Here is a 16,257-nt window from a genome sequence, read left to right on the forward strand (position 1 = left end):
TATGTGCGCGCGTGTGCATTCGACGCGACGCAGTGTCTCTAGTCGAGACCCCCGCCACCGACAGATCGCAGACACACGATGAACGGCCCCCGAGAAGACAGCCTACCAACACCCCATGGGTGAGAGGGGTGCGGCCGGTGTCGGTACCGGATGTGCTCGCCCTACCAGATATGCTCATAGACGGATATGCTCGCCCCTAGGATCCGGCGCTTCCGGATGACGTCACTTCCGGCAAAATACATGGTCGAATTTTCATGAATGAGATATCTCGTGCTAAAGTTTCCATATGATCCCGAGTCTCATACCAAAATAAATTTGCAGACACTAATGTGACCACACACTATTTTGAGCTTTAATATGGTAATACTTACTTTTGTCAATAAAATCTCCAAAAATTAAAAATCATCAATAGCCAACTCATGCTAAAAGTTTTAGCGTAATCTAAACTCGCACGCCACAGTGGGGTCAGTCACACAGACACCATTCTGCGAAACGTTCCAGCTCTCCTTCTAATGCAGCTATGAGATCGGCAATGTGTCTCTCATAGGCTTCAGTGTATTTTTTGTCTGGAAATGCATTTTGTATAGTAATTGTTCTAGATGTCGGCAGGTTTTGGGTCACATAAAAATGTTGTTTGTAGTCAAATGGTGGTCAAATGGAGTGACTCACTCATTTGTAGCATTTATGATTAGTTGATTTAATATTGCTTGCTGTTTTTTTTACTATTTTTAAGTAGCATCTGCACATTTAGCATGACCAGTATCGAACTCACCGGACAGCCATGTCGGCAGATTTGCAGTTTCAGCAGGTGAGAGACATATTTTTGGTTGTGGGATGACAACAGAGAGGAAAGAACAGATGAGATCAGCGCACGGAGAGCATATGGTATTCTCTTTCCACAAACAGCCATTGAATTAAAAAAGACCTGACAGAGGCAGGAAGGAAGTAATATCCTGTAATATTGTAGGATTCCTGCTCAACAGACAACACTGGAGAGGTGATAACATTGTGGACTGGACCATGTAATGGATGTCCAAACTGATTTCTCAGAATCAGCATCATGCCTTTCGCTTGGAAACCTTAAGCTTGGCTAGCCAGTTTTTATTTAAACATTAAAAAATATATCTGCTGGCATGGCATACATAAACTTCAATTATTAAACTTAATTGTTAATTGAAATTCAATTATAAGAGTTAAAGACTTTCTGCTGCAGTCAGCCTCGGAAATGGGCTGCTTTGTCTGTAGCAGAAGATAAACAGACAATGAAATCAAGTCATTAACAGATTATAATTCACTGGTACAAATTTGATTGCAAAAGCTTGACTTGCAAGTCAGAAGTGCGATGCTGAAATCACTTTTCAGAGTCCCACACACGTTTTCTGTTTCTTCTGCCTCTGCAGGTGAGTGCTCTCCTCACACAGACTTTACAATGCAGGAAAGATGTTAGTGCTACTAGCATCTGCACTTGACTTTGATTCAGAATGGTGGCAGGGACACAAACTTGTCAGCCACTGTCATTTACAAATTTGAGCAGATATTCTTAAAATTCACATATTCAGATGAACAGTATCATAGACGAAGTGCTGTTCTGGAAAGTGGGCCTGTGCTCCATGCTTTGATCAGAGTTGATGTGTAGTGAATTTAAACAATTCTTCATTCGACTAGCTTGATCATTATTTTAGGAAATTCATTATAAAATTCATTATATTATTTATATTATTCATTACTGATGTTAAATAAATCATACATTTCACTTAAGTCACATTGCATTGAGAGCCAGTTTCAGATAATGAGATTGATAATATCAAATCATTCTTATAATATTTCCTCCTAAAGGGAGGCGGTGCCCCAAATATTAAAGCCTGTCTGCCTTTTAAAAAAAAATGGAATGTTCAATATTTATTTTAAAATTATTTTATTTTTTTTATTTCTCTTTTTAAACTGCATTTCTAATAGATTTTCAATTTATGTATTTTAATGTTTCACTTAGTAACTGTTATTTGTTGGTATTGTAAATACAGTTTTAATTCTATTTATTGATGGATCAGTTTCATTAGTACATTTTTATATTTTATATAATTTCTATATTTCTCATTTTAATAGATGATTTATTGGATGCCCATTAAATTGTATGCTAATAAATAACTCTGTGATTTAAAGTTTTATTTATACATTAATAGGTATAGTTGTAATTAGATTAAGTAATGCTTGTTGATATTGTAAGTAAAATGATTTAATTTCTCTTGTGGTCCTCCATACAAATATGTATGTTTGCCATATTGTCCTGTAATCACTCATTGAGCTCATACCACAGTGCTTTATTCCATTTGTGTATTTGTGTCAAAGGTCATTGTTGATGACACAACAAAGCCTGAATTCTATAGTTCAACTCTCTATCTAACCTTCTTCAATGATTCTAAATATTTCCAGTTAATACAAAATAAGAGGATCTAATTAACAAATTGACATTTTTTCCACAGGTGTTCTTTGACGCCATCGTTTGTAAGCATCCTCTTCAGAACTGCTGGCATCTCAGCTCATACAAGTGTTATGTAAGATCCTCGTAAGATCCTCCACTTGAACAGTTTCAAGTCTATACTATATCGGTCTCTCTCTCTAAATAATATATATATATATAAGACAAGGCATTAACGTATCTGTTCTCTTGTTTTATTTAGATTGCACTTCTTGCTGAACTTTTGATGCTTCAGCAGAACACACAGCTCTCATCTAACGTATCTGTTGAAGATATGATTTAGCTGCTCATGGAGGAGAGCAAGAAGTCTCTGAGAATCCAGTCACCTGAGTAACACATTCAGAAACTTTGAATACACAGCACACCTGACTTTTACTTTGCTGATAAGGAGGAACTGTAAAGCTCTTGTTTTCTTTGCGTTTGAAGGATGTGGGAATCTGAAATGGACGACCTCCATAAGACCTACGCCAAACCTGTTGCCCAGCTGGTAAGGACCCACTCTGCACACTAGTTTGAATTCAACTGATACATCATTCACTTCATTTTCTCCTTTTAAATCTGTGCAATCTGCTCAACACCTCTTTTCTTTTGTTGTTTCAGGTGTGGGAGGTGAGCAACAGTATGAAGAATAGAGATACTGTATGCAGTTTGAAGCCAGAAGATTCTTCCACTCTTCAGATCCTATGCCTCCTAACTTTCACTTCTTCTCAGTTAAGTTCTCTGGTTGTGATATTTGTGTCGCTCCGGCTAGCCTGAACCATGGGAGGTGGTGGTAGGGGTGGTCCCCAAAGTCCTGCAGGGCTTCTTGGACCATCCTCCAAACACTTGTGTTGACGTGCCCTCCAAGAAGCTCTGTAAAATGGCTGTTGGAGTCACAAAAGCAGTAGAAGACCGGGTCTACGCTGCTCTGTCCTCCGTATCTGGCACTTCACATTCTCCCGCACTATACAAGACAGTGTGATCCAGTCTATCCAGGAGAAAGTTAGACAGGCCTACCCTGAAGATATCTTAAAGAAGAGTCTCAACCGTTTTGCAGCAGACGTGCTGAACAACATCATAGATGTTTCGGTGGAAGGGATCTGTTCGTTGTTTCCTCCAGATTTTCCTGCCGCCACTGCTGAACCACCAGTGCTGGGCTTTACTACCCTGGATACAGCGGAGGAACAGGAGTCTTCTGTGGCTGCAGCAGCTCCATTAGCTCACGTTCCCTCTGCTGATGGACCTCCCTCCATTCCCACAGTCCATCAAACCCAAGTCTGCTGTGGATCCACCCCCTCCACCTGCAACCTCCAGCTAGTGTTCATGTTCCATCTACATTTTCTTTGTTTTATTTTACTTTCATTGCTTTTCATTTTTATTTCACAGTTCATGCACAAAGTTTCTTTTCTGTGGTGTATTTTCCATCATTTCCACGCTTGACATTTTTGTTCATGTTCATTTTCTTCAGTTTAGTTTCATTTTGGTTTTATTCAGTTTTATTTTGTTTTCATTGTTTACCGTTTTACTTCAGCTTCACTTATTTAATTTCCATTTCCATTTTTGTTTTCATTGCTCGTTTCATTTTCATTTTGTGTTATTTGGTTTGATTTTCTTGTTCATTTTATGGTGTTGAGAAAACTGACTGCGGGTCACCAGAACCAAAACCTCTGATGGAGCCAGTTTCTGAACTGAGCCCACAAGAGACTCTATTGTGGTTTCAGCTCCACTTTCACTCAACTCTGTTATATAATATGTATGGTGTCGAGTGCCTGTGCATTGCTGCTGCAACTGACTACAACCAGTTGAATAAAGCATCTATCCATCTGTTGATGCATTGTGATGAAAAAAATAAATCAGGGTTGAAACAGGTTTTATAGGCCTTATCATTCTGTGGCTCAAAAGGCTGAAAAACTAAATTGTTATTGGTTGTCAAATTCGGATGGCCACTACCAGAAAAGAGATTGATACACAAATTAATTTGTTTCTGCCTCGGGGCACTGTGAGCATGGTGTGCCATAAGATAAACAGCAAATTGATGATATGGTCATGAGTGCCAGGGCAACAGTTTATTGTTTGTCCACTATGAGTCTATCATAATTCAGACAGGCCAATTTCCCCTCGTTCTTTCAGATCTCATCTCAGGCAGCAGTTTACGTTTTTGATGCACAGCTTCTGAATAGTCCTCGTCGATGTGAATATGTGGGCCTTTCAATTTGTTTGCTTTTGAAAGTATGAGCTTTGTCTGTATGTCTGAAGAGTTTAACTATTATAGGTCTTGGTCTTTTATCACCACCCTGAGACGACGTGCTTGTTCAGTTTCATTGCGTTTTTGATCAATGTTCAATTGACACCATTCGGAATTTCTTTGGCCATCCATTGTTTGTTATCAACTTTCAGAGCCTGATTGAAGATGTTTAGTGGCAGTTGTCAAAGACTCAAAAGTGTTTTTCCACTCAACTTCTTTTGAGACTTTTCTAGGCTCCCTTTCAGATCATGTGCTTCTCTATTCAAGTCATCACAGCGTTTGTTATTGGAGTCATGGATTATATGCGACTCTTGAAGCTGTTTCTTGTTGTTTGATTGGGTCCTTATAGAAGACTTTTTATTGATCCAAGAGGTCATGTACAGTATAGAGAGAAACAAGATCCTCTTCACACTTTTTAGATGGCATTTTTCAGATAAACAGACAAGGATTAAACGATAAGGTCCTACCAGTCACGTTAGCAGTAACGCTGGGGATAGTGTGAGAGGAGCTGGATATGGAGATCCAGACCACAATCAGGCCACACTACAGCAGGAGATGGGTTATGCTGGGTGTTGGGCTGCTGCTGGACCTGAACCATAGTGGACACAAGCAGAAAGTGGCTGGGCCTCTCCTAAAGCCAGGCCTAGAGGGCCTAGTAGCTGAGCTGCCTCTCAGGCTGATTCACAGCAGAAGGTGAGAGCCAGGTGGAGAAATCCACAAGTATCAACAATTGTAAAAGTCATCCACAGCTTTAGGCTCTCTGACCACGTTATTTGAAATGAGTAGTAAGAGAGCAGCCAAAAATTAAACCATTTAAAGAGTTTAAAATGTGCTATATACATCAGGGTCAACTTCTTCCTGACAGTGGCAGCCACTTTATCACGGCCCTTCTGCCGAGAGCAAGCTCCACGGCGACGACACCAGAGGACCACCTGGAAACGCCTCTGTCCCATCAAAACAGACCCTCAACACTGCGGTTCTCCTGGTTTTCCCTGCTGTGGAGATCTGAGCTAGACATGTATTGGAAGGGAGATTTCTTTGATTCATAATAAATGTGATCTCAAAATGAAGATAATTAATGTGCTCTTCTCAGGAGAGTGCACACACACACACACACACTGATTCCATGTTCTCATATATGCACGCACACACTTCGCCCTGATAGTCTTTAATGAAATAATTAAGCAAAATTCTCTGGTCCTTTGCCCTTTCTTTATGCAGCCTTTGCAAAGGTCCCTTCTATTGACTCTTGAAACTATAATGAGGTGGATTAAGAAAGAAGGGATGCTGATGGAAAGTCAGGTTAAATCGTAAAGCGTAAAGATGAGCAGAATTTAAATGCACTGATCAAGTCTGCGTTACAACAAGTGTTCTCCCTGCTGCACATTATTCTCCCATCCCATTCTATTCATAGGAACTTAAATGAGTCCATTAAAGCTCTGTCCATTACAGATGGATACCTTTGCATTTTACAGTGAATGGGTCAGCGTTTATTGTCTGAAAGTCTTATGATGGGAGACTGAATGACGGATGCGTTTCTGGAGGGCAAGGCTTCGTCCGTGTGTAAATACTGCCCCCTAGTGGTTCATTAAAGAAGTCCATTCAGTTGCTGAGTCCTCCAGAACAGACTGTACTTAATATTACTACCACACTACCACACACAAAGTGAAGGTGATTATGGCCATGTATGAATAAGCAATGGTCGCATAACGAGAGAAATGTCCACATGAACACACACAAACAGAGAACACCTAAATCAGAATAAATCATATCTATTAAAACATAAATTCAGCGTATCATTCTTGGCCAAAGTGACATAATGAGCACCAGGAATAAGCTGTGCTGGAGCGTTGGAAACATCTCACAAAGCAGATCAGAAAAAATAAACGCCTGTTAATATTAGTGCATCCAGTTTGAATTTGTGTCTTCACTTCAAAGAATTTTCACTTTTACACCATTACACAATCTGTCTTGGGGATTGAAAGCACAAGCGTGTGAAGAAACTAGCACAGTTGCATATGTTTCATATTGTTATTCTGTACGGCTCTGGTTCTTAGCGGTGGTCTTAACAGCCTGCAGCAGCACCATAGGCCACATGAACTGGTTTCATAGAAAGCTCGCAGAACAAAGGAGTAGAGCAGAAACAACTGGCTCCTCCTTAGCATAATGCCTTGTGGACATTTACTGCAGAGTATTTTTATGCTTTCGTTGTACCAAAGCACTTTTACTAGGTTGTGAACACACACAATTCAAGGCAGTTTGTATCGTGACACAGATACATCACGCAAACAAACAAGAAGGACACCAGCTAGAATGTATTAACAATATTTATTCACTACAATTTCCAGTGTTATTTTTCCTATTTCATTTCAACCCAACTGTAAGAACAATATGTATGTTTTTTGTTTTCACTTTTTTTTTTTAATTACCTTTACATATTTACATGTTGGTTTTACTATTGGCAATATATCACATTAATCTATATACACAACCCATACACCACCTTGTGTACCGTACACCAGCCTTTGGCCAGGTTAGGAGATGAGATGTTATTTTAATCTGGGTTAAAACCTCAGTAGTTTTCTACTGATTGTGCTCTCATCCCTCCATTTCTCCAGCAAACAGAGGGCTGAGTAAAATAATCTCATTTTAGCTTTTCCAGCTCCCCATTCTCTCTGGGAAGAATAGAGCCAGAGGCCTTCGAAGAGTTTTAATGCTGACAGCCTGTGTTCAGGGGAGGGGCACTGGGGAGATAGTGAGTGAAATCTACACAGAAGACAGAAGACTTTACTCTAAGAAACACCGTCAGACGTACAGTAAAGGGGCAGATAACCGATCTTTGATCATTTGACCTCTTTCAACCTCTCCATGTCGATAAATCAATGTGTAAGTACTGTAGCTCACAGCAGATTGGATTGACGGGGGAAAAAAAACAGAAAAATGTGTCTTTGACAACACTGAGCGGGCCTGTAGCTGTAGTCAGACCTGGGTCAAACCTATATGTTAACAGTCGTGTTTATGATTAATGCGGACTGATACACGGTTTAGTAATTCATAACTGAAATCAAATACAAAATCAAACACTCAATACATCAAAAATGAAGTTTTGAAACAACAGAAAATAATAATTAAAAAAATAAATGAATTCAGGATTGATCCAGGTCTGGCACTGAAGATAGAACACCAGTGTTGACTGGGACTTTATCAAGTCCCTGTTTAGGACTGCATCCATAAACATACTAATTACACGTCAATGTGAGAACATCAAAAAAGTTATTGCGTTACCTGTTCTGTATAAAGCTTTCTATAAACCGTATATATTGTATCCTGACTAATGGACTGATCAGTGATTAAGTCAGTGAGGTGATCTAAATAAGATGTTAATATCATTGAGTTACTCTTTTGTCAAAGTCAAAACACTTTTTTTGTGAAGTCTGCGTGAGACTTCACGTGCTAAACAGTTCATTTCATCTTTCAAGAAAAGTACAGCCTTCAACGAAAAAGAACTCGCTTGCTGATACCACGAGTGGTGGTTAATTGCTGGGTTAAATATTGCACTGTGACTGTTGAAAGGATGACAGCTTCTCGTGCATTCAGACACAAGAATAAATCAGATTTGGGAGCGGTTGAGACTTTTGTTCCAGTGATGAGATTTGGTTAAAATACGAATACAGTAACACAGTGATACTCTACCATATACAGCATAGGTGTCAGTTATTTATAGTAAAACATATGGCCATTTATGTGAAACCACAATGTATTTACCTCAGACCTGTAAAGATTACAATACTGAGTAGAAAATGAAAAGAGGTTTTAAAAAATTCCGTTCCTAGTATTCGAGTACTACTGTCTATGAAACCCTGCATGTTGTCTAAATTAACAAAAAGTACTGTTTTAAAATTAAGACACGTTAATTGTAAAAGACAGTGTGTATCAGCAATGTCCTGTATTTTCTTTGATTCACAATCTAGCCTACTGTTGCAATATGTACAGTAGAAAACAGCTGTCCAAGGGAAAACAAAACACTTTAAATATATATATTTCTCTTGAGTCTTTGTAAAGCATTTATGAAATAAGACATCCTCTCACCTACGTCTTCTCAAAGCAGCACTGACGGGACATGAACCACATTAGGACGGGAAGGATGAAGACGGCGAGAACAACATCCATCTGCAGGTTCATGTTCAACTTTCTGAGAATTCTCGAACCATTTTATTCTGACAATCCGTCCGCAAATATTAACAGTGTTTTGTATATTTCATTTTTTATATTTTAAGGGTAAAGCATAATATTAGTAAGACTGGGTTTTTGTAAGACTGCAGATATTATATCAATATCTCTGAAAAAAAAAAAACTCTGAAAAGTGCAAAAATGTAAGTTTGCATTCAGTGTACCATATATTATGTAATGTATTGCACCTAATAACGCCCCTTCCTCTGAGCATCTAAGGTCATTTCAACTAGAACCTTTTCATCCTGTAGGTTACCCTCATCACACATTTAAACATTCACTTTTTCAGTGTATAATCCTCATGATTTGTATCATTTATGTCAATCATAAACATGACAGTGAGAAGAAACTGTTAGAAATAAAACTGACTTCATTTGTTATCCTAAATCAAGGGACACATGCACTTATGTGGGAATCCAGGCTCACTTCTTTTCTGACCATGCAGCATGGACACACTGAGATGACAGCGCCTTGTGTTGCTTTGAGCAGACAATCGCCACAATGATCCAGCCCTGAAAAAGATCTGGGAATCCAAGTCCTGCAGGATGTCTTGTTCCAGCTTTGTGAAATCATCCGAGTGGTTGAAAAATATAGTTCCCCGCGCTGCCGCCAGGAAATTCCAGCTAATACGGGGAGATCCCATGTATTCCATATAGTGCTTGCCTACAAAATGGATGGGCCTGTCCTTCGAAGAATTGGCATTAACTGAACTCTGCATTGTAAAATCCCAGTTTGTTTTGAGATACAAAAGGTCGAGACGTACAGAAAGACACAATTGTAAAGGGAAGCGAGCTGCTTCAGCCCATATACAGTTTTTCGTCAGCAGATTTCAAACATCACAACCACGCACTCATTTAGTCTCGTTTCCGAAGCTAACTGTTAATCAGATCTGGCTTCAGACCAGCGAGCCTGCTCTGCTCTGGGCAGGTACCATGACTGGCACGGCCCCCATCCGCTCCAGCGTGGCCTGGCTCACGGCGTAGGAGTGCGTGTGCTGCCCGTGTGTGGACGTCACCACCGGCTTGAGGCTCACGGAGCCGTTGCTGCGCACCATGTTGGGGGGGGACGGTGCAGAGTTTGTGGTGACCACCAGAGTCTTGGGTGGCGGGAGCGTGTGGCTGCCGTTGGCAAATGAAGTTGCTGTCGTTGTGGTCGTTGGTGGCGCGTGGCGGGACAGCGGGGTCGAGCCCGGGGCTGTGACTGCTGCGCCGTGGCCGTGCGCTGCGTTCTGGGCTTGTCCGTGTCCGTGTGCGCCGTGAGCAGCGGTGGAGAAGGTCTGGCGAGTGTCCCCGTTGTAGCGCGTGTAGGAGTTAGTGTCATAGTTGGGTTTGGGGTTGTGCCAGTAGCGGCTGTTGTACGTGTTGGTGGATGTCAGCGTGTCGTTCTCTGACGACGAGGCGTCTGCGTGGAAAGCCTTCACTGATGACGACCTCTTAGGAGGGAGGTCGTCTTCCCTGTTGACGAGACATTTCATAGAGAAATCAGTATTCTCAGTTCTCAAACAATACGGAGCCCCTACTTATATGTGTTCTATATTAAACTCGGCCTAGTGCTATTTATTAATATACATTATTGTTATCATGTTGCATTCAATATGAAGCGATTCAAGTAATAAACAGGTTCAGATATTCATTTCCTTATTTCAAATATGTGCAACAACAGGGTGGCTGTGCAACTGCCATTAACATTTACTGGTGTATCGACAGATACAGAAAATAACTGACAGATTCAAGTTTTATCTTTAAACGGAGCGAAAAGTTGTAGGGACAATGAATCACCAAGTCATTTTGGCCTCAGTAGTGAGCAAGCTGCACAGTTATCTGCTAGAAGTGCAGCATGCGTCTGGTTTTTCAATGGATTCATGTTAATGTGTATTTAAACAAATTTTAATTTGTGATGGGAAAATAAAAATATATATATGTAAAATGTCTAATCAACCAAAGATTTTGCGACCTCCCCCTGCAGTACCTCTGCAGACCCCCTAGGGGTCGCGGACCCCCTGTTGAAGACCTATGGTCCAGATTTACAATCATCTGCACCTTCAAATACAGCTTAAAGGTCCAATATCATACACATTTTTAACTTGTAAATATAAGTTTCACATGTCCTCGGGGCTTGTCTACAGGCGCAAATTACCACAAATGTTTTTATTTCTATCACGTCTCTTTACCCCTGGTTATGGCCCTTTTCCAAATAGGCTGTCTGAAGCGTTAAGAGAGCAGAGATGTGAAAGAAAAACAAAGGGATAGTCTTTTCTCAGATTTTGTGAGTCTCTAGACACACCGACATGTTCGCAAATGGTGACAAAGTGGATTTTGCATAATCATTCCCCTTTAGAGGAGTCTACAAACTGCACGGAAAACAAATTCATTACTTGTGTGATTTAAAAGTCACAAGGAGGGACAAATCTACTGAGCATTAGCATACATAGCAGAGCATAGTACGCATGTGTTCTACCAATTCTCAGTTTCTGTCTCTGTATATGAACAAAGAGTGAATTCCAGAGCTAAAAGATGACCAGAAGGTTCAATTATTGTGCTTTATTATGATCAGTCGTATTGTTTAATGAATAATAATCGTGCAGAAAAATAAACAGCACAGAAATACAGTAATGTGTCTTCACTGATGATGTTGTGAAGATATTATGTGTCACCAATCAGATAAGCCAATTAGTTCAAGTTGAAGCGTTTAGTGCAGATCTGCATTAAAAATGAATGCCGCTTTTCTGCAGAGACAAGTTTTGCTGAGAATATTACTTATTTATTCATTTACACTCTTAGATTTTTCTGGAACTTATTAAGATCAGTCATGGCCGGTCGTAATTGCTGGGAGCCCCGTACAAATAATAGAACGGCAACAGATTATTTTATCTTCGTGCAGTCAAGATAAAAATGAGTATATTCATTGTGATTTGTCGCTGGCGTTGAAGGAGGATTGAGGTTCAGCCCAAAATGAGGCAGATGTTACTGCAGGCAGCCAGAGTTTCAGATGAAAAATTATTTATCTCCCAAATCATTCCTGGAATAACTCAACAAATTGCAGCCCATGTAAACATCTGACAAATGTTTTTTTTTTTTACGCTGTTTGAAAAGACAAATTAGCCTGTGATGATGAAAAAAACAATTGCTGCCAGGAGATTAGATTAAGCTGAATGCTCCAAACTTTAAATCCAATTTGCTGGACTAGGTTTTCTGACCTGAATCTTTGTGCTGGCACTGCTGACGCACATGATACTGTACAACGGTCAACCAGAAAGCCACTGCTAGGTCTTTTAAAATGTAGCAGATAGGCCACAAAATAAAAACCCACATAAAATACTTGCAGGTCATGGTCATCAAATACGTTTCTTATGCAAAATGGAGACAATGAAGAATCTTCCACCAGTGTCAAAACAAAAGGAGAAGACAGAAACTAATTTCAGCTAATAAGAATGTAATAAAATGTATAAAAAAAAACACAATAACATAAAAAAACAAAAAACTTCCTTGTGAAGTTAAAAACAACTCCTTTTAATGTTGGTCATATGCCCCCGTACACAAAGCTCATTCTGTTCAGGACGCATGTGATGTCCATCACATTAGTACTGTGGTAAGGCATTAAATAAGCCTCCCTTTTCTTTAATTACAAACAGATGATCAGCAACTACGTTCACTGTCACGCCCCTCACATGACACTGTTTGTCCCTTTAAAGTACGTGAGACTGAAACAGCCGTTGGTCGTGACTGAGGGAATCACAGTCATGGGAAAAGTAAATCACAAGTCAAACCTGATCTCGTTGGGGATCTCCTCTTCGTCATATTTGTTCTTGTTCTTCCAATAGAAAAGCGAGACCACCACTAAAAGGGAGCAGATGACGATGGCCAGGACCCCTGTGGCGATGGTCCCTGCTATCAGACCTACGCTCTGAGGTTGCGCTGTAAGAACAGGAAAAGAAAGTTTTGTGCCAAATAACTTAAAGTCAGTCTGAATTATCCAGGATTCCTTCACTAAGATAATAGAGCTGGAGTGGCTCAAAAAGGTTCAGTTTATGGAGGTAAACCAAACCTTTCAGGTAATATGACTCTTAAGTACAGATGATATATAATCACCTAAAACCTGTTTTCATTAACTAATACCGAGCCCTTGTTGCACCAACATGTTTCTACGGAAACCCAGAATGGAACTGCAGCTCTGTTCTCTTTGTTACATTCTCAACTCTCAATTTGCACCCATTATTTGAGACAGATTAGCCTCAACTAAGGTTTCCATCTGCCTGCCTGTCCCACCATAATCACCAGCAAAATATCCAGTCTCACAAGCTCGTTTGTTGCTCTAATAAATTTCGAGCTTCACTTCCAAATGATTTCTCCTTTAAAACAGAAGGGAATAGAATAGTTTACCTGAACATTTACAGCACTCAGCCCTCCATTTTACAGTCCTTGTCAAACTTTTCAAACTATCTGACTTGTGTGACCTTCAAAAACCATCTCAGTGTTGTTCTCGTCTTGTCATTTCTTGATTTATGGCTGGTTCATTTCTGCTTGTGCCTGTGCTTGACGATTGTCAGTCAAAGAGAAGACTGCTCACTTTAGTCCTATCTGTCAGACTTTGAGCGAGACAAGGAGGCAGCTTTTCCATTTATGTGTGCACTTCCCTAAGCAGACACAGCCGTGTGTCAGTATACAACAGTCACATTGATCCAGCTGTGTGTTCACTTACGTGCAACAACCTGCAGGTTGAGTAGACATGTGCTCTTGCCAATAGTGTTGCTGGATGTACACTGGTAGAGTCCTGAGGTGCTGGTGCTGATGTTTCTCAGTGTGACGGTGCCCTGCATCTTGTCTGGAGGACACACACGCACACGCACACACACACAGATCCACATAGTAATTAGCCAGGTACTAATACACAACAAACAAGGGCCAAACCAATGACTTCATCAACAAAATATAATTCCATTTAATGTCTGAAGATCATTTAAATGCAGTTGTTATACAGTGGTTAAAAGTTCAACAATGCAACTGAAACACTTCTAGTAACTACCAGCAGAGGGTGCTATATACCTCGCAGTACGGTGAAAACGGTGAAACACTAATGCTGCAGGTAATTTTTCACAAATGATGAATGGCTTGTGAGATTAGAATCACACAGCTGTACACTACTGGATGCATTTATCTGGCCTCAGCATTTCCTCATATTTCAGTTACAGTGGAAGCAAGACAGCCTGATTTTTGCCTCTTCTCTCTGCGGTGACTTGACAGATGTCACAGCTGTCTGTGTCCAACCAACACACACAGAGGTACGAGTGACACTGGTAGTTCCATAATCCTGTTTCAATGTGAATCAAATGCCAATAGCAGCGAAACGAAGATTGAAAAACCATACAACATATGCACTGTAAATTTTTTTTTGTTTTGTTTTGTTTTTGTTTTCTACATTTCTGCATAAAAGCGGCGGGTTTTCACATGAAGTAGACAGACAAACCAATCAAACCAAAATCACACCAAATTACAGTCCATCTGGTGACATGTTTTCCTTAAAAAATCTGTGATATTCTCATAGTTCGATCATATTATATTTGGAGTATATTATGGCACGGACAAAGGAGCTTTCTGAAGACCTCAGAAAAAGAGTTGGGCTGTAAAAGGTTGCAAAACCATGTCTACAGAACTTTGAATCCATAAATCCACAGTCAGACGAATTATGAACAAATGGAGGAGATTCAAGACGACTGTTAGCCTTCACAGGAGTGGTCCACCAACACAGACCACTCCAGAAGCAAGACGCATAGTGGTCTGAGAGGTGACAAAGGGTAACTTCTAAGATATCAGAGGCCTCGTGTTCATGAAGAACACTGAACAGCACTGCTCTGCATAACCTTTCTGCACATCTGCAGTTTGCTAAACATCATGTGCTGATGTTTTAAGTAATTTTTATGCAAAAATGTAGGGAAAAAGCAACACCGTATATGCACTATATAATTTATATATTTAAATAGATGAACGGATGCTGTGAACTGTGCCCGGAACTATAAGTTACAGGAAGAATCACATTTTGGACTGCATTCCATGCAAGGTAACCAGTAGGGAATACTGTAACTGTCATATCTTGTGTTACTTAGCTTTATCTTGTGGCAGGTTGTTTTGTTGTTGTTGTCATTCGCGTTTGGCCTTTTAGAGCAGTGCCACTCCAGCTTTGGTGAAATCCAATTTGACCTCTTTGAAGCTCTTTTAGATGTTAGCATTTCAAAGGGCCGATTGCCAAACATGCAAATTAGCTTCTCACAAATGCTGATAATTGACAATCAACAAAACATGATCTGCCTTTGTAGCTGAATTTGCAATTATGATTCACTTACTACCAATTTATATTTCTTTTTCTTTGCAAGTACAAAGATCACTTGACCCTATAGTTGTATAAGAAAAAATATTATCTTTAACGCCATGGTAGTCTGAATATGACGCGACCTCTGCATTGGCTTCCACTGACCAGTAGTGTACAGAGAGAGAAAATGTCTGGTGATGAAGACTATTACTTTTTGCAGTTGGCACAATTGGAAAAGAAAGGAGAGTCCACACTACACCAGCGCTCTCTGATGCTGAAAACCAGTTGTTGGTTGGTATTCAACATGAGGGAGGAAGGAAACCATGAAAACACAACTAAGGCAAAATCACATTGCTGACACACACACGCAAAGTCATTCACAAATTCACTAGTCTGAATCACCATCCATCCATCCATCCATCCATCCATCCATCCATCCATCCATCTATCCATCCATCCATTATCACCCTTCAGCAGGATCAGTGGAGGGGAACCTTTGGGCCTGGTACATGACGGGTGACAGTGATGGTGGCGCAGGGATTCTGGGCCACACTATGTGTGTGAGATTTACCAGCAAAGGTGGGGCAAAAGGGAACTCCGACGGCCAGCTTGTTTGTAATACCTTGCATGGCGTTGTGTGGCAGCTTGGGCAGCGCGTCGCGCTTCTCCCAGGAGTAGGACGGGGTTGGTATACCTTCCTCTGAATTGCAGATCAGCATGATGTCACTGCCTACATCCAGGGTGCCCTGGATTCGACATGCTGGCACCGAAGGGGGCACTGGCAGATGGAGAGAGTGGGCGGTGTCGCGTTAACCACTTTACAGAGCAAATCAAATGTTTTTCCCGATTGCAGAGGAAATTAGATTTAAATTAAAAAAAAAGCTGCGCTTATATGCTGAGAACCCTAACACAACATAATTACCATCTCTTATTCTCCATTACCGACACTTATGTTTTATTTTGAGCAATCAGGCAAATTCATGTCTACTACTTAAAAAGAAGGACGAAGAATAAAAAGAAAACA

General features: G+C 40.4%; 1 protein-coding gene across 5 annotated transcripts in view; it reads right to left on the reverse strand.

Moving 5' to 3' along the window:
- Nucleotides 1-9,042: 9,042 nt before the first annotated feature.
- igsf11 (immunoglobulin superfamily member 11) overlaps nucleotides 9,043-16,257 on the reverse strand; it is a 94,496-nt gene continuing 87,281 nt past the window's right edge. For 3 of the 5 annotated variants that reach the window (XM_047594799.1, XM_047594798.1, XM_047594802.1), the window contains 4 exons: nucleotides 15,805-16,011; nucleotides 13,629-13,751; nucleotides 12,697-12,844; nucleotides 9,043-10,384 (listed from right to left, as the gene is read on the reverse strand). In XM_047594799.1, coding sequence (XP_047450755.1) covers nucleotides 9,826-10,384; nucleotides 12,697-12,844; nucleotides 13,629-13,751; nucleotides 15,805-16,011 — 1,037 coding nt within the window. In that variant the 3' untranslated portion in view covers nucleotides 9,043-9,825. The remainder of the gene's footprint in view (nucleotides 10,385-12,696; nucleotides 12,845-13,628; nucleotides 13,752-15,804; nucleotides 16,012-16,257) is intronic. The other 2 variants (XM_047594801.1, XM_047594800.1) reach the window with 1 other exon arrangement.

Source organism: Mugil cephalus, chromosome 9 (assembly GCF_022458985.1).
Source record: "Mugil cephalus isolate CIBA_MC_2020 chromosome 9, CIBA_Mcephalus_1.1, whole genome shotgun sequence".
NCBI lineage: Eukaryota > Metazoa > Chordata > Actinopteri > Mugiliformes > Mugilidae > Mugil > Mugil cephalus.